The sequence below is a fragment of the Trachypithecus francoisi genome, unplaced genomic scaffold (genome assembly GCF_009764315.1).
Source record: "Trachypithecus francoisi isolate TF-2019V2 unplaced genomic scaffold, Tfra_2.0 Lachesis_group13, whole genome shotgun sequence".
In the NCBI taxonomy this organism is placed as follows: domain Eukaryota; kingdom Metazoa; phylum Chordata; class Mammalia; order Primates; family Cercopithecidae; genus Trachypithecus; species Trachypithecus francoisi.
Window position 1 is genome coordinate 5766519 of NW_022681458.1, and position 24604 is coordinate 5791122.

At 48.5% G+C, this 24604-nt stretch overlaps 1 protein-coding gene and 2 pseudogenes across 2 annotated transcripts in view; 2 read left to right on the forward strand and 1 right to left on the reverse strand.

Annotated features, from left to right (window-relative positions):
- ASB18 (ankyrin repeat and SOCS box containing 18) overlaps positions 1-24604 on the forward strand; it is a 75945-nt gene that overhangs the window by 37242 nt on the left and 14099 nt on the right. The window contains 1 exon segment of the mRNA XM_033229791.1: positions 15479-15983. Coding sequence (XP_033085682.1) covers positions 15479-15983 — 505 coding nt within the window.
- Positions 5542-6607, reverse strand: LOC117094343 (annotated as a pseudogene). The gene has a single exon (XR_004441512.1). The product of XR_004441512.1 is annotated as a prohibitin-like (transcript).
- Positions 20600-20774, forward strand: LOC117095514 (annotated as a pseudogene).

Here is a 24604-nt window from a genome sequence, read left to right on the forward strand (position 1 = left end):
GGGTCTCTGTGTTCTCACTTGTAAAATAGGGATGATAATTGAGCCTACTACATAGGACGGTTATGAGAATTGAATGAATTACTATAGCTAATTTGCTTAGAAGAGCACCTACCAAATAGAATTATGCAGGTGCTGACTGCAATTGCTGGGGTCTCATGTCTAATCACTGTATTTCTTTTATGGGAATTGAAACTGTATTTTACTATTTCAAATTCATTTGGGGGCTTGATGTTTCTTTCCTTTATCTCCATAGTTGTTGGTCATTTATTACTTACTTGCTATAATGTCTTTAGTCAAGAATATAACTCCCCATTATAACATGTTCCTATGGAAAATATAACCCATTTGATGATATTCCAAGTCAGGGTATTCACCATTCCTCCCTCCCCGCCTTGCCAAAATGCATGGTTATATTTATTATTCTCTCGTTCAAAATTAAGTTCTTTAAATGCAACATGGTATCCTGCATTGGATCCTAAAATTGAACATGAACATCAGTGGGAAACATGGTAAAATCCAAATAAAGTCAACAGTTTGGTTAATAGTCTTGTACCATTGTTAATTTCTTTGTTTTGACAAATATACCATAATAATATTGGATATGAACTTTAGGGGAAGCTGGTGAAGGATATTTAGAAACTCTCTATGCTATCTTTCCTACTCCTCTGAAAATCTAAAATAATTTTAAAATAAAAAGGTTTTTAAAAATCAAGTCTGCTTCATACCTTAGGCCCCAACTCCTCTCCCACTTTAAAGGATCAGAAAAGTATTGCTTCTTACTAAGAAATGAGAATGCAGCACCCAATCGTAGCACAAAATAAACACAAATGCTGTGAACCCTTACAGTACTCCTGAAGAGAAGCCAACAAGCTTACATTTGGACACCATAAGGGGCTGAGGCCATCTGCAGACCACCAGAGCTACTCAGCTTACACGCTGCACAACAGAATCTAATATCCTGGCTTCCGTTGGTTTTACAAAAATCATACGGGCCCAGGCCATTGTTTAATAAGGACTTGTTAAATGTCTTTTTATTAGAGTGGAGACTTAAAAAATCTCTCTTCTTCTGTCTTCCTCTTATTCCTCCTCTTTCTTCTTTCTTGTTTCATTTTCTCTTTTCTGTGTCGCTCTATGGGAATCTTTCCCTTTGACTGTTTAATTTGACACCCTTGAGTTATTTAAATCTGGATTATTGGGGGAAAGTTTAAGATAAGTGATGAATAAACCAGCATTTCAGGCAGAACTCTGTAATAGCTGACTTAGAATCCCTTCAATATCAATGATGACAATGGAATATGCTGGCAGGTCCCATTGAACACCTCCACAATAACACAGCCAACTACCTTGAAGGATAAAAAGTTAATAGATGTCGAAAGGGCCTGAGGTTTTGACCATGGCTTTTCAGCTCTAAAGAGTCCCCCTAAAGTCATACTCTGAGGAGGTCTGGCTTCGGGTAGTATAAACATTATCACTTTGACAAGAAAGAGCTACTGTCTCTGCAATCTTTTTAAACACAGTAGATTTTAGGTCATCCTTAATTTTTTTACCTCACAGTAGAGAGGGGGTCGCTGACCTACATACAGAGCCATTGCATTTTCTGACTCTTGATGACAATGGTCTCCACACCTAGGGACCCTGTTCTGCTCCATCCCCTTTTAGCTGGCAATTCGCCATGGGCACAGGACTTTAAAACCTTTGAGTCTCTGAGTTCCTGGGATTAAAAAAAAAAAAATTACCTGTGCTTCCTTCCAACCAGCAAGCTTCAGAATTCAGAATTCAACACACTGAAAGGGATATCAGAGCTTTAATCTAGGAGCCTTTTGAAGAGATTTTCCCAAAAAGAAAAGTTCCAGTAAAGTTCCTGTGTTCACATCAGTAGCCTGCATGCTAGCCTCGCCCTATTTATTATCAGATTCCTCTCCTTGATCCTTTTTTATTCGAGATAATTAAAATAAGAAAATAATGTGTTGATGCTCTATTCTTTTTCTTGTCTGTAGCTGTCTTGATTTAAACAAAAGTGAGGATGACTTGCTTTCCTCATGGAACTTATTAATGAAAAGCATGCAAGTTTACTTTTTTGTCTCAGGTGTGTTAATTCAACTAAACAAAAAATAATTCATGTGGGCACAGTGGCTCATGCCTGTAATCCCATCATTTTAGGAGGCCAAGACTAGAGGATCACTTGAGCCCAGGAGTTTGAAACCAGCCTGGGCAACATAGTGAGAAAAATTAGCAAGGTGTGGTGGCACACAACTGTAGCCTCAGCTACTTGGGAGGCTGAGTCTGGAGGATCACTTGAGCCCAGGAGGTCGAGGCTACAGTGAGTCATGATCATGTCACTGCACTCCAACCTGAGTGACAGAGTGAGACTCTGTCTTAATAAAAACGAACAAAAAAAAAAATTATTCATCAGCCGGAGTTGGATCTATAAAAGCAGCTAATTATCTTATGGGTTGGGGAACTCAGTAATCTCCACCTAAGAACAGGAAGTTCACCTGCCTGAGATCCCAGGTTCACAGGCGTTGATACATAATCCAGAAAACAATACACTCTCCACATCCCAGGGGAGTGACTATTGGTTATTCAAGTAAAGAGGAGAACATGGTCTTGTTCAATAGAACTTTAAGGCATCTTTGCAGAGAAAGGCGGCCCCCAGTAGATGATTTAATATTTGCAGAATGTCACACATTCCTGAGCATTTGCAAATGTCTTATTTCCTCTGAACCTCTCAGGCCTGCAAGGCATGGTACAGATTAGAAAACCGAGGCTCAGAGAGAGTCCGTGTTATGCCAGTGAGGTGGCAAGGAACAGAAACCAGCAGAGCCAGGACCCAAAGCCAAAGGTTGTGAGAACAATGCTAAAAGATTGCCTCTCCTTTGTTAACTGAAGTTTTTTTTCCCAAAAACTGTCTATAATCAGGAAGTAGTTCCACTTATCTCTGGCCACCTCCCTTCAAACATCCTCTGTTACAAGTGTCTCCCCTTCCCTGCCCCTCAGTGGCATCCCAGGCACATTCTTCGGCTTTCTAGTCACTTGGCAAGTCCCATTTTAATACCCAAAAGCCAGTCCAGACCAAATCAAAACTTTACACTCTGGGCAAAAGCCTTGATCAGACACTTTCTGAACAACATACAAATGGCCAATAAGCAAATGAAGAGGTGCTCAACATCATTAATCATCAAGGAAATGCAAATGAAACCACAAAGAAATATTCACCATTTCACATGCATTAGAATGGCTAAAAACAAAAACAAAAACAAAAAAAAAAATTATTCATCAGCCGGAGTTGGATCTATAAAAGCAGCTAATTATCTTATGGGTTGGGGAACTCAGTAATCTCCACCTAAGAACAGGAAGTTCACCTGCCTGAGATCCCAGGTTCACAGGCGTTGATACATAATCCAGAAAACAATACACTCTCTCCACATCCCAGGGGAGTGACTATTGGTTATTCAAGTAAAGAGGAGAACATGGTCTTGTTCAATAGAACTTTAAGGCATCTTTGCAGAGAAAGGCGGCCCCCAGTAGATGATTTAATATTTGCAGAATGTCACACATTCCTGAGCATTTGCAAATGTCTTATTTCCTCTGAACCTCTCAGGCCTGCAAGGCATGGTACAGATTAGAAAACCGAGGCTCAGAGAGAGTCCGTGTTATGCCAGTGAGGTGGCAAGGAACAGAAACCAGCAGAGCCAGGACCCAAAGCCAAAGGTTGTGAGAACAATGCTAAAAGATTGCCTCTCCTTTGTTAACTGAAGTTTTTTTTCCCAAAAACTGTCTATAATCAGGAAGTAGTTCCACTTATCTCTGGCCACCTCCCTTCAAACATCCTCTGTTACAAGTGTCTCCCCTTCCCTGCCCCTCAGTGGCATCCCAGGCACATTCTTCGGCTTTCTAGTCACTTGGCAAGTCCCATTTTAATACCCAAAAGCCAGTCCAGACCAAATCAAAACTTTACACTCTGGGCAAAAGCCTTGATCAGACACTTTCTGAACAACATACAAATGGCCAATAAGCAAATGAAGAGGTGCTCAACATCATTAATCATCAAGGAAATGCAAATGAAACCACAAAGAAATATTCACCATTTCACATGCATTAGAATGGCTAAAAACAAAAACAAAAACAAAAAAACCCTGACAACACCAAATGTTGACAAGATCAGAGAGCAACTAGAACTTTCATACACAGTTTTGGGTGGGTAAAATGATATCTCTTTGGAAAACTGTTTGGCAGTTTCTTATAAAGCTAAATACATACCTACCAGCAATTCCATTTTTAGGTGTTTACCTAAGAAAAATGAGAACATATGTCCCCAGGAAGACTTATACAAAAACATTCATAAAAGCTTTATTCATAATAGGCAAAAAATAGAAACATGCAACTGTCCATCAATATCAATGAGAAAATGGCTTAAAATTATGGTATATACATACAATCGAATACGACTCAGCAATTAAAAAAAGGATGAATTACTCCATGCTTGCAACAGTATGGATGAATGTGAACAGCATGATGCTGAGCAAAAGAAGCCAGATACTGCCGGGCGCGGTGGCTCAAGCCTGTAATCCCAGCACTTTGGGAGGCCAAGACGGGCGGATCACGAGGTCAGGAGATCGAGAGCATCCTGGCTAACACGGTGAAACCCCGTCTCTACTAAAAATACAAAAAACTAGCCAGGCGAGGTGGCGGCGCCTGTAGTCCCAGCTACTCGGGAGGCTGAGGCAGGAGAATGGCGTGAACCTGGGAGGCAGAGCTTGCAGTGAGCCGAGATCCGGCCACTGCACTCCAGCCCGGGCGATAGAGTGAGACTCCGCCTCAAAAAAAAAAAAAAAAAAAAAAAAGAAGCCAGATACAAAACAGTAGAAAATTTTAGAAAATGCAAAACTAACCCACTGTGAGAAAAATCAGCACAGTGGTTGCCTATGGGGGTTATGACTGACTGGTGGTAAATACAAGAGAAATTCCTGGCAAAATGGAAATATTCTACATCTTCATGGCGGTATTGGTTACACAGGTATAGTCCTTTGTTGAAATTCCTTCAATTGTGCTCTTCAGACTTGTGCATTTCTGTGTGTGTACCTCACAAAAGATATTGTATTAAAATATATATATGTACCTACCTGCATACAACGTTTCTCTCATCCAGTTTAAAGCTCCCCCCGGCCGGGCGCGGTGGCTCAAGCCTGTAATCCCAGCACTTTGGGAGGCCGAGGCGGGCGGATCACGAGGTCACGAGATCCAGACCATCCTGGCTAACACAGTGAAACCCCGTCTCTACTAAAAAATACAAAAATCTAGCTGGGCGAGGTGGCGGGCGCCTGTAGTCCCAGCTACTCGGGAGGCTGAGGCAGGAGAATGGTGTGAACCCGGGAGGCGGAGCTTGCAGTGAGCCGAGACACGGCCATTGCACTCCAACCTGGGCGACAGAGCGAGACTATGTCTCAAAAAAAATAATAATAATAAAAATAAAAGCTCCCCCCACCTCACCCCATCCCTGTCTAAGAAGCTAGTAGAGTCTTTCCTTTTCCATTTCCTCCGTTTCTTTTTTTTTTTTTTTTTTTTTAGAGATTTGAAGTGATTTTACCTTTATTTCCTTCACTTTAAGCCAATCATGAAATTTCACAGTGATTTCTGGGGTGGGGACAGAAGGAAGGTGGTGTTAAGAATCATCGGGGCTGTGGCACAGTCAGCCCTCAGAGGTGCAGGCAGGGTGGGCCCTTACTGGGGCAGCTGGAGGAGCACGGACTGCCCTGCCGGCAGGTAGGTGATGTTCCCAGAACGTGAGAACTGGTATGCGATGTCCTCCGCGGCTTCCAGCTTGCGCAGCTCGATCAGGCCGTCCCCTGCAGTGGCCAGTGAGTTGGCAATCAGCTCAGCCGCCTTGGAGTCACCCTCAGCAGAGATGATGGCTGACTTTTTCTGCTGCTCAGCCTTTTCCACCACAAATCTGGCCCTCTCTGCTCCCTGCTGAGCCACCTGTTTGGCTTCCACCGCTTCTGTGAACTCCTTCCCGAAGGTCAGATGTGTCGAGGACACGCCATCCAGGATGAGCCCAAAGGTGGCTGCTCGCTCTGTAAGATCGTCGCTCACCTGCCTGAAGACCAGTTCTCTCTAGGTGATTAGTTCTCCAGCATCAAAGCGAGCCACCACTGACTTGAGGATCTCGGTCGTGATAGATGGCAGCACATGCTCATCATAGGCCTCTCTGATCCTGGTGAAGATGCGAGGAAGCTGGCTAGCGACGGGTCGGAAGAGGATGTGCAGTGTGATGTTGACATTCTGTAAATCTTTGCTACCAGTGATGACTGGCACATTACGTGTTCGAGAACGGCAGTCAAAGATAATTGGTTTCTGTACCCATGGGATGAGAAATTGAGTCCCTTCCCCTACCACAATGTCCTGTACTCCACGGAACTAGTCAACGATGACAGCTCTGTGCCCAGCATCCACATTATATAAGGCAGAGTTCACCACGCCTCCTGCAACAGCTAAGGCCAGGCCAAACTTGCCAATGGACACAAACACTTTGGCAGCCATGTTTTCTTCTGCTGGACCCTCTCACACCTGCTTCCACTCTGACCTCCATTTCCTCCTTTTCTTTCCTCTCCGATGCTACTGCGTCTTCCTCTTCATCTAGTATATTGGGACCAGGGGATGAGGGAAAGACGAAGAAAAGTTACACATGCCTTACTGAGGAAGGGACACCAAAGAAGCTTTCAGAAAGTCAGGTGCTGCTTAGTGGGCATGTGAGGTGTATTAGGCCATTCTTGCACTGCTATAAAGAAATACTTGAGCCTGGGAAATTATAAAAAGAAAAGCTTAGTTGGCTTACTGTTCTGCAGGCTGTACAGGAAGCATAATGCTGGGATCTACTTCTAGGGAGGCCTCAGGAAGCTTTTTACTCATGGCAGAAGGTAAACGGCAAGCAGGCACACCACACAGTGAAAGCAGGAGCAGGGATGGGAGGTGCCACACACCATTTTTTGGAGACGGAGTCTCACTCTGTCACCCAGGCTGGAGTGCCGTGGCACCATCTCAGCTGACTGCAACCTCCGCCTCCAGGGCTTAAGTGATTCTCCTGACTCAGCTTCCCAAGTAGCTGGGACTACAAGCATGTGCCACCACGCCAATCTAATTTTTGTATTTTTAGTAGATATAGGGTTTCACCATGTTGGCCAGGCCGGTCTCGAACTCCCCTCAGGTGATCCACCCATCTTGGCCTCCCAAAGTGTTGGGATTACAGGCATGAGCCACCACACCTGGCTGCCACACACTTTTGAACATCCAGATCACCCATGAACTTGTTATCGTGAGGAAAGCACCAGGGGGATGGTGCTAAACCATTCGTGAGAGATCTACCCCCATGATCCAACCACCTCCCACCAGGCCCCACCTCACCCCCAACATTGGGGATTACATTTCAACATGAGATTTCGGCACTGATAAATATCCAAACTATATCATGGGGCAAACAGTGGAGCTGACTTTACAAATCTTGTTCACGAAATCATTTTTCAGTTTGCCAAGGTTCCATTTACAATGGGGAGAGAATTTGCCCAAAATAACATCATCCACTGCAATCATCCCACACTTCAGAAAAACATATGATGGTTGGCAGCCATTGCTCCAAGGGAAACCATGATGACAGAAATGGCCAACCAGTTTCTTTCTCAGTCGCCCTCCTACCTTGATGGACTTGTCTATTCATATCAGCCATTTCAATTGCAAACATTTATGCCTGATAGTCTCATAACTTAGCATCCCAGGAGAGAGGGAGAGAGAAGAAAATGCAGAACAGAAAGTGGGTAGATGGAAGATCCCCAAAGGAAAGCTTCAGCAGAAGGTCCAGGGAAATAAAGTAGAACTGCTCCTCCATCAAAGTCATGGAGCTGTGGCTTCCCCGTCCTTCATCGGAGTCAGCTGGGGCATAGACCCACAGGAGGGAACCTTCCTGCAGCAGCTTCATTAGAAAACACGGCTCTGTTTTCCTCCCAAGGCTCTCCCCCTACCTTGCCCTCATAGGCTGGCACATGCCCAGCACCCACCCTGGGACCCAGCCTTCAACTGCAGCCACACTTCCCCTGGGATGTGTCTCCAGCCCATCTGCTTCCGTGTCATCTCTGAGGAGGAAAAGCAGCAGTAACTAATTCAACAAGATGAGCTCATAACACCCATTACCCCCACTGAATACACTGTGTAGTGGTCAACCCCCTTCTGTCTGTCAGAAGAGATTCCAGCAGCAGTCACGTAAGGAGAACAGGAGAAGGGAGCTCAGGATTTGCCCAAAGACTCTGGCGACTTCCAGAGACAGATGCTGTATTAGTCCGTCTTCACGCTGCTGATAAAGACATACCTGAGACTGGGCAATTTACAAAAGAAAGAGGTTTATTGGACTTACTGTTCCATGTGGCTGGGGAGGTGGAAGGTGAAAGGCACATCTCACATGGCAGCAGCAAGAGACAGAATGAGAGCCAAGCGAAAGGGGTTTCCCCTTATCAAACCACCAGATCTTGTGAGACTTACTCACTACCCAGAGAACAGTATGAAGGAAACCGCCCCCATGATTCAATTAGCTCCCACCGGGTCCTTCCCACAACACGTGGGAATTATGGGAGCATAATTCAAGATGAGATTTGGGTGGGGACACAACCAAACCAAATCCGATATTTAACATTTCCAACAAAATGTTCAGAAGCAATGTCCTTTTCCCCACACACACACAAAAGAGGTGACGTTTGAGTCTTGAATGCAGCCTTATTTTTATCAGTTGTTTGTTGTTGTTGTTGTTGTTGTTGTTGCATTGCTCAGTCAGCATCATCTTTTGGTGGTTGTGGAGTCCTTATATTCACCACTGGATAGCTGGGGGCTGGAGTTCATATCCCAAACAGAACACACTGACTGCAAGGCCACCATCCTCTGCCAGGCCCTGCCCTTGAGACCACTGCTTAAACCTCAAAGACAAACTCCTCACCAAAAATGAGGGAGGACGTCATCTACCATGCCAGTAGCTGGGAGGACTGGGTGAGAACTAGTTACTGTGCCATCCCATAGAATGCGGTCCCTGGGTCGCCTTGCCCTACCTTCAGTGTCCTGTTGGTGAGTCTGTCCAGGAATTCTTGTGGAGTGATAAAAGAAGAAACACTTCTCCTTGCCTCGAAAGGAGCATGGCACATGTTCTCTGCTTACTGAACGAATGAAAAGGTCAGTGATAACTTGTGGAAAATGCCTAGAACAGAACCTGCCTCAGAGAAGGTGCTTAACAAATAAAACCAGTTGGAAGGGGCAGTGGAGGGGTGTGTGACTGACAGTTGGGAAGCCACATAAAGCAATGAGACCTCTGCTTTGCCACTTCCTGGCCACATGGCCTTATGCATGTCACTGGCATTTTAAGCCTCAGTTTCCCCAACTGTAAATTCTACCTACAATGCAAAGTTGTTGCAGGGACTAAAGATAAATAGTTGTTAAAAAAAAAAAAAAAAAAGACCAAGTACTGGGGAATCCAAAAGACCTTTCAGTTCAGAACCAGGAGGCAGAGAAGCAGCATTTCCAGGGCTTTAAATAAAGAGGGTGATCAGGAGGCAGGTGAGACGAGAGAATGGAAGCCTGGACAGGCTCTGGCTGAGAAGAGGCATCTGGGCAGACGTGCAGGGAGCATGGAGGTTTGGCATGCACATGAAACAGGTGGGAGCAGGTGGGTGAGACAGGTGGGTAAAGGAAGGAGCAAACAGTGGGAGAGCCCAGGCTGAGGCCTTCAGGCCTTGTGCCCTGGGAGGGGACTAGAAAAAGCCAGTGCTTTGGGAAGGTGCTAGAGGGTGGACAGGAGGGTGTGCAGGGAGTGGCCAAAGTCCCACATCCCCCCATCCTGTAGACATGAATTGGAATGACATTGATCCAGCAGTCCCTGATGGGTTCATCTCTATTAACTCCTGCCTTTGGGCTTAAGTTACTTTTTCTTTCTGCTGTCAATCCTAAGCCCCTGTAACAGCCTGTCATTGTAGTCATTATCGAAGACAAAGATGAGGGACCCAGAGATGAATGTGTTTGTCCAAAGTGCTTCATATCAGAAGCTGCTGAGACAACATGATGTCTCCTTAATCTTTGCAAGATAAAGACAAAGTTGTTCTGACATCCTCAGATGGGAATTCTACCCTTAGATCCCAACAGCGACTGTTCTACCCTGACCCCAGGCCTTTCTGACTTTTGCCTATCAGGATAGCAGGAAACCCACTCACAAAATCTTGCCTTGGAGTAAAAGGCTCAGCCAAGGCTGGGTCCCACACATAGGCCTGCAAAGCTTCAGGGATGCTTTCCCTACTGAGCTATTTCTTCTTCCACTGGTGACATTGACACAGAGAAGGCAATGAAATGACAAACTATGCTTTTCCCACTGGGCCATTTCTTCCACTGGTGACACTGATAGGAGGGATTGAAATGATAGTGTTTCAAGGATGGGCCTGGGTCCTGGGGTCAGGTCTGTTATCACTGAGTAGCTCCCAGCCAGCCCAGCTCTCTCCTCTCCTCACCTTCTCATGGGCATTGCCATACATACGTTCCAAAATGTTGCCTATACCTAAACAGATCAATGGAAATTTCAAGCGTATTCTGGGAACCTGGAAAGCCAAAGGGATATTCTTAGAATCCATGAGCTGTTGCTGGAGCAGGTAGGGAGGGTTCTGTTATTAATAACCCCTGTTATGGTTCTTGTATCAAACTGCACCTTGACTTATTTTGGAAAACTTGAAAAATACATGCAGGCAAAAAGGAAACAGAAGCTCCCACTATGCCCATCATCCAGCGATAAACACACATTGCCCTCTACATTTCTAGGTTTTTTGGCAGGGCACATGAGCCTATAATCTCAACACTTTGAGAGGCCAAGGCAGGAAGATCACTTAAGCTCAGGAGCTTCGGAGCAGCCTGGGAAACATAGCAAGACCCCGTCAATATAAAAATAAAACAAAAAAAAATTCAGCTGAGCATGGGAGCACTTGGCTATAGTCTCAGCTACTTGGGAGACTGAGGCAGGAGGACTGCTGGAGCCCAGAAGTTCAAGGCTGCAGTGAGCCGTGATCGTGCCACTGCACTCCAGGCGAGATGATAGAGCAAGATCCTGTCTCTAAAAAAATTAAAATTAAAATCAATTAAAAACTGAAATGAAAAATTTCTGGTATTCTTTTTTTTTTTTCTTTTGAGATGGAGTCTCACTCTCACCCAGGCTGGAGTGCAGTGGCGCAATCTCAGCTCACTGCAAGCTCCGCCTCCCAGGTTCACACTATTCTCCTGCCTCAGCCTCCCAAGCAGCTGGGACTACAGGCGCCTGCCACAACTCCCAGCTAAGTTTTTGTATTTTTAGTAAAGCTGGGGTTTCACTGTGTTAGCGAGGATGGTCTTGATCTCCCGACCTCGTGATCCGCCTGCCTCGGCCTACCAAAGTGCTGGGATTACAGGCGTGAGCCACGGCGCCCGTCCAATTTCTGGTATTCTTCATATACTCATAGATATATTTATGCTTTGTCAAAATGGGACTGTACAGTGGTGCTATTTTGTAACCTGATCTGTTCACATATCCACTGCAAATATATTTTCATGCCATTAAATAGGCTCTCACACCTTCATTTTTAATGACTGCCACTGTGTGCAAGCAGAGACATGCCCCAGTCAATTTGTTGTGTTGTTTCTTCCCCATGCTTGTGGTTCTGCAACTTAAACCATTGCCCACTCTAAAAAAGTGCCAAGGTTTAGCCAATTAGAAGCTCTTCATTAAAAACGAAAAGGGCATCTGCAGCCCTCCAGAGGGTGGGCCAGCGTCCTCATTCCTCTGAAAGGTATCTGTGTTGCAAATAGCAGCCTGGCCATTAGCCAGCTAGGCTGTGCATGTGGAAAAGCCTGGCCATTAGCCAGCTACAGGCTGTGCACGTGGAAAAGGGGACTGGTCGCATTTCCCTGTGGACTTCTTTAGAGAGGTTGAGCTGCTTAAAAAATTTTTTTCTTTAAAAAGAAGAAAATGTTTTGTAATTGTTTGCAAGTGCTCACAGGCTCAGTGGCAAAACGAGATGGAACCCTTGATTTCTAACCTCCTGCTGCACTGTTCAAAACTCCTCCCAGAGAAGCAAGTAGGAAGCAAAGTAAAGCACTCTACTGTAAAATTTGCATCCTCCCTTAGCCAACCTGGTCCCAAAGGACTCCACATCAAACTGTACTTGTTTGTAAAGATCTTTCACTCAAGACACACCACTTCTCAAGACACTGCTGATGTAGAAATGAGACAATCCAAAGGGAGAATTTAAAATATTGAGAGCCTCTAGGTAAAAATATAAATGGATTTAAGGGCAGCCGGGAAACCCTCAGTGGATGATCTTGTTCAGAGCTCCAGTTAGGTAAATATAGTAGGAAAAGCAGCGGCAAAGAAAAGCTGAAAGGTGTTAATTAATGGGATGTGTTTGTTCAACATGCTTTTAGGGAATACCAATAGTGTGGTAGGCACTGGGAATCAGAGATAAACAAAGCCTCCATTTCTACACCCAAGGAGTTCAAGGTGCCTTTTTTTTTTTTTTTTTTTTTTTTTGACAGAGTCTCGCTCTGTTGTCCCCAGGTTGGAGTTTAGGGGCATAATCTTGGCTCACTCCAACCTCCACCTCCCGGGTTTAAGTGATTCTCCTGCCTCAGCCTCCCGAGTAACTGGGATTACATGCATCCACCACTACGCCCGGCTAATTTTGTGTTTTTAGTAGAGATGGGTTTTCACCATGTTGGCCAGGCTGGTCTCAAACTCCTGACCTCAGGTGATCCACTCACCTCAGCCTCCCAAAGTGCTGGGATTACAGGCATGAGCCACCGTGCCTGGCCCAACAAATATTTGAAATATGGGGTGACCAATGTGGTGCCTGGGCACATAGTGCAAGGCATGTGACAACACAGAGGTGTGACCCCTCTTCCTCTGCCTGGTGGCACAGGAAGGCTTCTAAAAGGAAGGAAAGATGGGACTGTGTGGGCCATCGCGTGCAGCGGGGCAATCTGGAAGAAGCTAGCGGAGGGCATGGGGGCATGGCATGGCAGCGTATGCACTCAGCACCATGCCTGGTCAGGTAGAATTGAAGCATGGAGAGGCGGCGCCTCAGGAGGTGAACCCGGTGAGGCCCCCAGGAGCTGGATCATGATGTGTCCTGGGTCTTGAGGAGAGCAGTGTGGGCTTCGCCCCGCAGGCAGAGGGAGTGGTGGGGTTGTCGGCAGGCACATATTTGCTTCGCACTGGAAAGGTTCCTTCCAGATAGTATGCAGCTTGCTAGATGGCAGCAAGGGGCAAATAAAGAGACTCATAAGCATTCAGAGAAACCATGTGGCCTCAACAAAGGACAGTGACAGTGGGAGTGGAGGGGGGAAGCAGTTCAGGTGATGAGATGGACCCAGCACGGCTCAGTGACCAGTTGAAATGGGGCAGGGAAATAGAAGGGCATGAAAATGGCAAGGAGCAAGTCATCTAGAGCAAGACCCCAAAGAGGCCAAAGAGGACTAACTCTGGGTCAAGATGATCGAGAGGGAGTGCCTTCTTTAGGCATGAGGAAGAGGGAGGCAACAGCAGTTGTCAAAACAGATTCTAATCAGTGTTGAAACAGATGTGTTTGCAGAAGGCAGGCAGGTGAGGGAGTTCCCGGGAGCTGCACCTTGAATGAAGCCAGTGCAGACAGCTAAGAGGGAGGAAGGCGGAAAGAGGGCGGAAGCTCCAGGACCAAGGTCAACACTAGGAGTGGCTAGTGAAGAGCAAGGCATGAGGAGGTGGCCTTAACACTGAAAGGTATCAGTTAACTGAGGCCCAGCTGAGACTAAGTCCAGCTCCATGAATGCTACGTCCTCCAACAGGGCTCGGCAGACCGGCAGAGAAAAGGAAGGGGGTGAAGAATGGATGCTGGCTTGAAGATTCGGCCATTTGAGTAGGGGATGGCCATGGTCCCCTCCATTCAAGGGAACTGAGGTTGTAGATGAAGAGGTGACCACAGTACTGCCCAGGAAAGGAAATGAAGCCAGGAAGGGTAGCGAGAAACAAGAAGTCCAGGGCCGGGCGGGCACGGTGGTTCAAGCCTGTAATCCCAGCACTTTGGGAGGCCAAGACGGGCGGATCATGAGGTCAGGAGATCGAGACCATCCTGGCTAACACGGTGAAACCCCGTCTCTACTAAAAATACAAAAACTAGCCGGGTGAGGTGGCGGACGCCTGTAGTCCCAGCTACTCGGGAGGCTGAGGCAGGAGAATGGCATAAACCCGGGAGGCGGAGCTTGCAGTGAGCTGAGATCCGGCCACTGCACTCCAGTCCAGGCGACAGAGCGAGACTCCACCTCAAAAAAAAAAAAAAAAAGAAGAAGAAGTCCAGGGCTTCGGTCTCTATAGAGCAAAGATGGCGAGTAGGACCAACAGGCGTTGGGGAGCTAGAGGACCGGGCTGTAGTCTGAAGTTGGCATGTTTGCAGACTTCCAAGGCTGGAGCGGCCTTATCGATGGCAGGTGACTGTGGGAGCAGGTGGCTGAAGTTGGGGGCGGACTTGTGTTTTTCAGTGTCCGTGAAGGACAAGGACCAGCGGAGGGAGGAGGGTCTGTATGAGTGTCTTCCCGCTTCCAGGCTGGAGCACACTTCTCACTAGGCATCTGGGCCCAGGCTGAGCTGTTTCGCGTGCCCCAGGGGATGGGAGAGGCTCTGAGGAAGCGTTGGTGCCCAGGGTAGAGGACAGTCATGCTCCTGGAGGCAGCAGAAGAAAGAGACTCATCTCTGGGGGAGACCACAGGCTCCCATAGGGGTCTAGAAGCTCCTAGAGACCACTGGGGAATTCGGGTGCAGCCAATATCCAGTCTGTTCAAGGAGCACAGGTAGGCTCACAACAGGGCACGGTTGTACTTCCCACCTAATGCTCCCCGGACTGTCAGAGGACAGAGCGGTGCCAGGCTGAGTCAGTGTCCTGAGGGATGGGGAAAGTCCCTTCCTGGTGCAAGGCAAGGCTTGCCTCACACCCTCACAAAGCTGAGCGGTTTCCAGAAGGGCTAGATGGGGGCCGAGAAAGAATCTGACCCCCAAGGGCCTCTCCCTAGAACTGTGACTGCCAAACGCGTAACCTCCGGGTGTGACAAACAGCCCAGGTAACCAGTGCATGGAGCACTGTCATTTGAACCACATCACCCTCCCAGGAAGCTCCAAGAAGTTAAAATGTCCTTATAAATTGTAACTCTGCACGTGGATTCTTATGACATGTCCTTGGCTATTTCCACCACTCGGGAACTGGTGTTGCCATAATCTCGCTCTCTCTTTTTTTTTTTTTTTTTTGTTTGTTTGTTTTTTCCAGCTTAGTTTGAATTTCCGACGCCTTGTATGGGAGAACGGAGCATGTCTTTTCATTCAGGGATCACTTGATATTTTGGAGCAGCAGGCCGGGGGTGGAAGGGTGCGGGCGTCCTGCGGGGCGCCCAAGTGATGGGCCCTGGCCTCCTACAGGTGCGCACAGGCGCTGCTGGAGCACGGGGCCTCGGTGCAGCGCGTGGGCGGCAAGGGCCGGGACACGCCGCTGCACGTGGCGGCGCAGCGCGGCCTGGACGAGCACGCGCGCCTCTACCTGGACCGCGGGGCGTACGTGGACGCGAGGAACGGCTGCGGGGAGACGGCCCTAAGCGCGGCCTGCGGGGCGGCGCGGAGACCCGACGAGCACGGGCGCTGCCTGCGCCTGTGCGCGCTGCTGCTGCGGCACGGGGCGGAGGCGGACGCGCGCGACGAGGACGAGCGCAGCCCACTGCACAAGGCCTGCGGCCACGCGAGCCACAGCCTGGCGCGCCTCCTGCTGCGGCACGGCGCCGACGCGGGCGCGCTCGACTATGGCGGGGCCTCGCCGCTGGCCCGCGTGCTGCAGACCGCAGCCTGCGCGCTCCAGTCTGCACCGCAGCGCACGGTGCAGGCGCTGCTCAACCACGGCTCGCCCACTGTGTGGCCCGACGCCTTCCCCAAGGTAAGGCAAGATCCGGCCGGGCTGGCACGTGCCCTGGAGTTTTGCCACTTAGTGACCGGCCTGGGAGCTGGGTTGCATGCGGTGCTCTCAAACTGTAATGGCCCAGGCACCCCTGGGGACTTGTGAAAATGCAGAATCTGCTCAGTGGGTCTGGGGTGGGAGAGCCTGCATTGCTAACAAGCTCCCGGGTGTGGCCGAGACTGCTGGTCCTGGGACCCCATTTTGAGGAGCGGGAACCTAGAACCCTTCTGATTGGAGCCACTGGAGAATTAAGGGGTTGCATGTCAAGAATGCATCCTTTCAAAGTAGTCACCGGGGACGGACGCCAGGCACTTATTTCGATGATGCAGTCAGAGCTCAAAATATTTTGGCAGCTCGTCTTTAGGTATAATTTTCAAAACAATGAAAATCAGTCTCTTGCCGCATCTGGCATTTGATCTGAAACGAAATTACCCAATCTGATCATCCACCTTGTTAATGAGAGCGCTTCGTATATTTGCAGACTTATCTCATTCGGTCCTCACCACATTGCAGTGAAACACGAGAGGCGGGTGATATTCTCCCTCTACCTGGGGTTCGGCCAGGTAAAGTGCCCTGCCCAGGTCGTTGCAGAGTTGGGACCTCACCCCCATTCTGATGGCTCACCCTTGCTGCAGACTTGACTCTGAACAACTCATCCTTGTTCCACTCGTCAGATCTACCCTGAAATAATAATGATAGGCCGGGCGCCTTGGCTCACACCTGTAATCCCAGCACTTTGGGAGGCCGAGGCAGGCGGATTACGAGGTCAGGAGATCAAGACCATCCTGGCTAACACAGTGAAACCCCGTCTCTAATAAAGAATACAAAAAATTAGCCGGGCGAGGTGGCGGGCGCCTATAGTCCCAGCTACTCAGGAGGTTGAGGCAGGAGAATGGCGTGAACCCGGGAGGCGGAGCTTGCAGTGAGCCGAGATTGCGCCACTGCACTCCAGCCTGGGCGACAGAGCAAGACTACGTCTCAAAAAAAAAAAAGAAAGAAAGAAAAAAGAAATAATAATGATAAAGAATAAAGATTTCTCACCTCAGACAATACCCAAAAGACTGAAAATGTTTCCAAAATATTGGTTGGAGTAAGAGGTTGTCCTCCCCAAACGACTTCATTGAAGGGGTCATTCCGTTAGATGTAAAACCTGGGTATTTTTAATTTAAAAATTCTCTCCGGGCCTGGCTAACACAGTGAAACCCCGTCTCTACTAAAAAAATACAAAAAGCTAGCCGGGCAAGGTGGCGGGCGCCTGTAGTCCCAGCTACTCAGGAGGCTGAGGCAGGAGAATGGCGTAAACCCGGGAGGCGGAGCTTGCAGTGAGCTGAGATCCGGCCACTGCACTCCAGCCCGGGCGACAGAGTGAGACTCCATCTCAAAAAAAAAAAAAAAAAAAAATTATCTCCATCAACCAAGACTCATCATTCATAGGCATAAGACATATTTTGGCGCCGGGCGCGGTGGCTCAAGCCTGTAATCCCAGCACTTTGGGAGGCTGAGACGGGCGGATCACGAGGTCAGGAGATCGAGACCATCCTGGCGAACACGGTGAAACCCCGTCTCTACTAAAAATACAAAAACTAGCCGGGCGAGGCGGCGGGCGCCTGTAGTCCCAGCTACTCGGGAGGCTGAGGCAGGAGAATGGCGTAAACCGGGAGGCGGAGCTTGCAGTGAGCTGAGATCCGGCCACTGCACTCCAGTCCGGGCGACAGAGCGAGACTCCGCCTCGAAAAAAAAAAAAAAAAAAATATTTTGGCTTGATTAGTTTTGAACAAATAGCTGAAAAGCTAATATGCAAAAGGACAGTGTTCTCAGTGGTCTTGAACCATAAAGAAGTAAAGATTCACACATTTCTCTCAAATGCTAACTTTCCATTATAGGTGCGTTCAGAGTAAAGACTCTATCTAGGAAAAGTTAGAAAATCCCCCAAGACAACTCCCCTAGTGTTTCCTTACTTGAGAAACAGGATGGCACTTTCCGGATGCTATCTCACCCCCTCTATGGGTGATTGTCTTGTGGTGGTCCACTAATGCAGTGATTTCAATATGGTGGACTCCTGAAAGGGAAGAAATGCTAGCATTTTTATGTTCTGTGACAGCTGCCTTTTATTTTTATTATTTAAATTTTAATGTTTCCCATCATTAGCAGGCTTAGTTCATCAACCTATAACATGGAAACAAGACTCACCCACCGCCCTTCCCATGCACGTTATGTCTGCATTAAACCAACACACACTTCAACCCTTGTCATATGAAACTGCATAAAGAATGAAAAGAGGCCAGGCATGGCGACTCACACCTGTAATCCCAGCACTTTGGGAGGCTGAGGCAAGAGGACCACTTGAGTCCAGGAGTTCAAGACCAGCCTGGGCAACATAGCAAGACCCTATCTCTACAAAAAAATTTTTTCAAAAATTAGCTGGGCCTGTTGGCATGCACCTGTAGTCCCAGCTACTCAAGAGGCTGAGGCAGGAGTATTACCTAAATCCAGGATGTGGAGGCTGCAGTGAGCTGTGATAGCAACACTGCACTCCAGCCTGGGTGATAGAGCAAGACCTGTCTCCAAAAAAAAGGAATGAAAAGAGAAAACAAACTTTACAGGATGGGCCACAAGGGTAAAATATCTGGGGCAGTTTTTTTTTCTGACTTATTTCTCCAGGACAGAATGGGGCAATTTATTTGAAAGAAAAAGAAAGGAGTCAGTATATTTCAGTAGTGACTACAAGTCATCCTTTGTTAGCCTTGAAGTTATTTCAATGTGAGTGATCTCTGACCAGGCTTTCAAGTCCTAGGGGCAGCCCCACAGGCACATTTCTTGGAACAGGACCTCTGACCCCTGGACTCTGTTCCCAAGGCTGTAGGAATTACCCTGCCTTGACTAGAGATATAGAAGAAAGCGCAGTGCCTCCCCTCGGGTGTTCAGGGGCCCTGTTCTGGGGTGGGATCCCCAATACTATGTCAGCCACACAGGAATGGGGTAGTCAGTGATACAAGTCATCCTCCATTCAGGTTGGGGGTAGGTTTAGATTGAGGGGACAGTTTGTTCTGGAGAAATCTTAATACCTTGAGGCTTTCACCAAAAAGCATTGCCCACCACTGCCTCCCTGAACATAGCACCTGCAAGTGCAGACCTTCCATCAGTGTTTGCTGAATGAATGAAGGGATTCCAGCCACTCCAGGCTTATGGCCTGCACTAAATCTTTGTAAATAAGGATTCCACCTCTTTGCAAGGGGATTCCCCCAAACCTCCAGCGGGTACCCCTACACCTGGCCAGGAGAGGGTGGCAGATGGGGACGCATTCACCATGCTCAGAATCCCCTAAGCAAAGGCAGCAGTGCCTGTAATGTTCTAGCCTTGTCCCCACAACCGAAGCAAAACACTCTGGAAAGCTAGAGGCAGCCTCTTCCTCCACCCAGTCTCCCTGCAATCGCTCCTCCAGGGACAGCATCTAATCATGTGCGACATCAAAGCAACAGACCCAACAGACGCGGCAGCCGGCCACAAAGATGCTGGGCAGGCACCACACGGGCGCCATGGCGAGGCGAGCGCAGAGCCACCAGCACTGTCACAGGGCACGCCGTCCGTGGGCAGCAGCCGTACTGTGAATAGATGTAAAGAGACACCCATGGAGCACAGAATTACTGAGGCAAAAGGTTTCACAGCGAGCTTATGACATAAATCACAGCTCCCCATGCCCAGACAAAGGCACCATCGCCGCGGCAGGCGGACACAGGGCATCCTTCCGAGCCAGCGCAGTGCTCTGCACTGAGAATCAAAGCAGTGTCATGGCTTCGGAAGCCCACATGTTGACAGTGCCAGGCCTTTCTGCCCGGCTGACCGCTAGTTAACACTGGGGGCAGGGACAGGGCGTCGAGGGCAGGCACAGGGGGCAGGCTGTGGATTCTGGCAGGTTTGGATTCTGGAAGGTGTCAGGACGCGCTGGGGCTGGGTCTGTTGGGCAGCAGGCAGGAAGGCAGAGAAGCACACACAGATGTGGACCTGAATTTGTTTGGCACCTGCCACAGGTGACTCTGTGGGCTGGATGCTTGGTCTGGATAAAAGGCTGTGCTCAGGGGCCTCTTTCCTTCAGCCTCTCCTTACCTGGAAGACGAATTTGTGAAAGAGTCATGAAGTCCCACGGGATCTTTTTCCAAGGAAGCACTACTTTGCCCTTCTCACCTCTTTGAAGAGCATATTTCTGGCTCGACCCCAGAAAATGATGGAGCATCAAAGAGTGTGGGAAGGTGTAAGTCCAGCCCCGCTCCAAGATGGGACACAGAGCTGATGGTAGCAGCACCCAGCCAGGGCTCACACCCCTGCCCTCCCCTGCCTCCTTCACAGGTGTTCATTTGGGAACCTCCTTGATTCACCGTTCAGTTTACATGGCCAGCTCTATTTGTCCCTGGATGTCACCTGATGCCCGTCCATGAACACTTTTCATTCGCAGTCAGCATGCGTAGCCAGCACACTCCAGCCACTCCTACCCTGTCTCCTATTTTGTGCTATTTCCCAAAGGCCCTTCTGTTTCCTGTGGTGCAGAGGCCAGCAGCAGCCCGGGGAAACGCACCTGCAGGTGGCTGTAAAGAGTTCAGGCTCCCACCTGGCAGAGGAGATGCCATGATCACAAAGGTGGTTTTCTCAGGGTGAGACTTCTGGATTGCATTCCAGGTCTGATGACCCGCACGGTTTTCCCAGATACGAGAAACTCATAGATGCAGAAACTGCATGATTTGTGGTTGAGAGGGACTGCATTTCCACTCTCCCCTGTGTAAAAATGAAATCCTAATAATACTTCAAACTTGTCCACCAGTCGGGGACGTGCAGGGACAACACCAGTAATGAACAATTTCCCCTAAGTCATGTAGGCATTGGCTGTGCTTCCCACGGGCATCCCTTTAGTACTTATGTATTCATTCCACAGACATTTTGGGGGAACTTGGGTGCTTGGTACTGGAGTCACGGGGAAGAGCAGGAGCATGCGTATTTCCCACCCTGGTGAGGCTGCTTGTCACGTGGATCAGCCAAGGTGAAGTTGCTGTGGTGAGAAGTGCTGCAAAGCACAGAACAGGGGTTTCACCTGGCTGGGGGGGGGCAGGGTCCAAGGCTCCCTCAAGTGTGTGATGAGTGAGCCGAGATCTGAAGGCTGAAGGCTCAGCTGTGTGAAGCAGGGGACAAACATTCTAGACAAACGTCCTGAGCAAATGTCCTGGAGCAGGACGGGCACGGTTGTCCTGTGCAGTTGGAAAAATGACCCAGTCGCTGGAGAGGAAACAGCTAGGGGCACCAGTTGAGACTAGGCAGCCAAGTGGGGCCTTAAGGGCCTGGGCCTCTGACTTGGGAATATTAGGAGTTGATCACATAATTTTCAAGGAAGGAGATTACATCATCAAATCAGTATTTTGGAATTTCTAAGTTCAACGTAGAGAACACACAAGGTAGGGGGTGGTGGCAGTCCAGGTGAAGGATTCACATAGCTTGCATGGGGGATGGAGGTTGATGCAAGAATAACAGAGTCTAGGCCAGAGGCAGGGGCTCATGCCTATAATCCCAGCACTTTGGGAGCCACAAGGATAACCTGAGCCCAGGAGTTTGAGACCAGCCTAGACAACATAGTGAGACCCCATCTCTACAAAAAATTAAAAATAAATTACCTGGGCATGGTGGCATGCACCTGTAGTCCCAGTTACTCAGGAGGCTGAGGCAGGAGGATTACCTAAACTCAGGAGGTAGAAGCTGCAGTGGGCCATGATCGCGACACTACACTCCAGCCTGGACGACAGAGCAAGACCTTGTCTTAAAAAAAAAAAAAAAAAAAAGCAGATTCTAGAAACATCTGCAAATCTCTGGTCTTGTCTCAGCTTCTGAGCACTAACCATACTGCAAATGGAGACCTACAGTTTTCATGTTTTCTTTTTACCTAATTACAGAATCAGGTAGAGACTTCGCTTATCCCGATTCCACAGGATTTTTAGTGGTAGATTTCTGAGGTAGCAGTAGTCAAAAACCAGGGCTTCCCCTCCCGTTTTCCCAGAGCCCAGTGCACCCAGTCCCCAGCGGGAGGAGGGAGGAGAGATCATAAGTAGGGCGCCTGTGTTTTTCTTGCTCTTGTTTTATTTCTCCATCTACATATAAAGCAATGTGCCTGTGTGATTTTCCCCCTTAATTTTCTTTCTGCCGCCTCATTAGCTGAAGAGAGTGCGCGTGGATACTAATGACATCAGCATGTCAGAGTAATGTGGCAGCCGCCTCTCCGCAGACAGCAAGGAGGCAGCGGAGATTTTTAAACTGTGTTGGCGTAAAAACAATGAAGGCAGCCAGCTGCCTGGCAAACATGAGGGGGCATGATGCAGAGGACGGGGAGGGGCAGGGAGCCCCAGAGAGGTGGAACAGAGGAGAGACAGAAAATGAATTCCCAGAGACAGGCAATAAGACTCTGTCACAGTCTGTGACCCGGTGGGGGAGGGGCGGGAGGAGGCGGTGCTTTTGCTCTAAGGGAGGGCAGCTCTTCCCAGGGTGGGGCATGTCTGGGTTACCTGCGGTCCCTGGGAGCCATTTACCATTTTGCAGAGAAGTGACAGGGCCAGTGGGAGGGTTGCTGGAGGGTTGCGATGAGCAAGACCTAAGCATCGCCTAGGGTACCAGATAAATAGCAGCAGACTCCATCCCGAGGGGTCCAGCGTGAGTCCTTCTTAATGGCGTGATTTTTTCCCAACACAGAAGGGGATAATTGAAATCAGAGATTGCCGTGCACAAGGAAATGGCATGTTAGTGGGGCTTACGATAGCCGGAAATACCAACATGTGTGGGGCGCAGAGAGGGACAGGGCTGGTGAGATGGACTGGGAAGACTGTGCCGGCCCCAGGCCACCTGCCAGGCATTCCCTCTGCGGCTTGGTCTCTCCGTGTCTCTGTGTTCATGCTCCATCTCTCTCTTTCCCTAAAGCTTGCTAAGCCTGACTCAGTGACAGTAATGGATGAGAACAAAAATAATTGGGCGTGGGGAGGGGACCACCGATAATAGCTCTTACAATGTCAGTATGATGCCCAGTCTAGAAAGAGCAGCTCCTGTCCTCTAAAAAATAGCTTTGAAGGCACAGATTAGAGGAAGGAAGAAAGAAAGGGAGAGAAAGAGAGAGAGGAAATCCACAGCAACAACAAGGCAACCTCATGTCTGAGTCTAGGAAGACCCAGACCCAATGTCCTTCTGCTGCACGGCCGTAAGTTTCCAGGCTGTCAGGCAGACATTACCAAAAAAAAAAAAAAGGTCAGCCAGGCAGTGGGGAACGCCTGTGAAGCCAGAGTAAAGTGCAGAGGTGAAAATCCCAGGAATCCCGGTTTCAGGTCAACCTGCCAACTGCAGGAAGAGGGTAGCAGGAGGAAGCCTCCAGGCCAAAGCTCAAGTCCACCAAGCTAACCATCCAACTGGGAACAGGGCTGGATCAGGCCCTCGTCCCCCTCCCTGCACGCTGTCCCTCCACAGTCTCCCGGGTGGGCACAGAGCAGGACCACAGACTTCCCCTGCATGTTGGCAAAATTTGCCTCTGGTTCTCTCCTTAATCAAAGACTAATAAGGAGAAAAAGGAATGGATTCATGGGGGAAAAGAGGACAAACAAAGAAAAATAGAACAGCATCCAGAAAACAGAAAGGAGATCCAAGAAAATCTCAGAAAGTATATGCCATCCTTTATGGAGTACAAGAAGACATAGCCTCTGGGATCCATCGAAACAATACTAGTTAGGATGAAAACTCAATAGAGTGACATGAAAAGGAAGATGGAGGAGATAGTATACCAAGAAACTAACAGCACAGATTGAATTATACACTAAAGAAGGAAAAGGCAAAGTTGATTCATAAAGAAAGAATCAAATCCATGGGTGCTGGGCCATTGACCTTTGTGCCCTCAGACCCTTTTTCCTGCTGTTCCTGGGTCCTGCTCTGCATCCTGGGGGACAGGGCGAAAGGGAAAGCCCCCTCAAACTGCCCTCAGAGCCCCCATCAGCTGGCTTCTAGTTGGACTTAGCCAATGGGAGACACCATGGGAAACTGGAGTGTGGAGGAAGAAAGAAGCCAGGGTAGTTCTCCTCTTCTGTCTCTGTCTTGTGTAGCTTCACCAGCAGCACCTGCATCTTCTCTGTGACACCAACACCCACCAGAAGCCCCTCCCTTCATGGCCCTAGTCCCCAGTGGGTAGCCCCTGACTCAACTTGGTTCCAGCAGATGGCCCTGCTCTCTGGACTCTGATTAGGCTACCTCATCCCACTGTCCCACCAACTCTAAGAGTAATGACAGCTTTCTATTTTGCTAATCTCTGGGCTACTTCACCTTCTCCTTGTTGGAATCTCAGCAGTTTGATTACCTATATAATCAATTCCATGTGTAAAGTTGTTTCTGGTTGAAATACCTGGATTGGTTTCCTTTGCCTGATTGGACTCTGATACAGGTGTCCAGGTGGTTTAAATCACAAGTAGCAGAAAACCCAGTTCAAACAGGTTTAAATAAGGAAATGTATCTTTTTATATCACATATCAGTAAGTGCAGAAGTAGCAGGCTTCAGAATTGGTTGTTTCAGTGTCTGGATGATGTCCTCAAAGAACCTG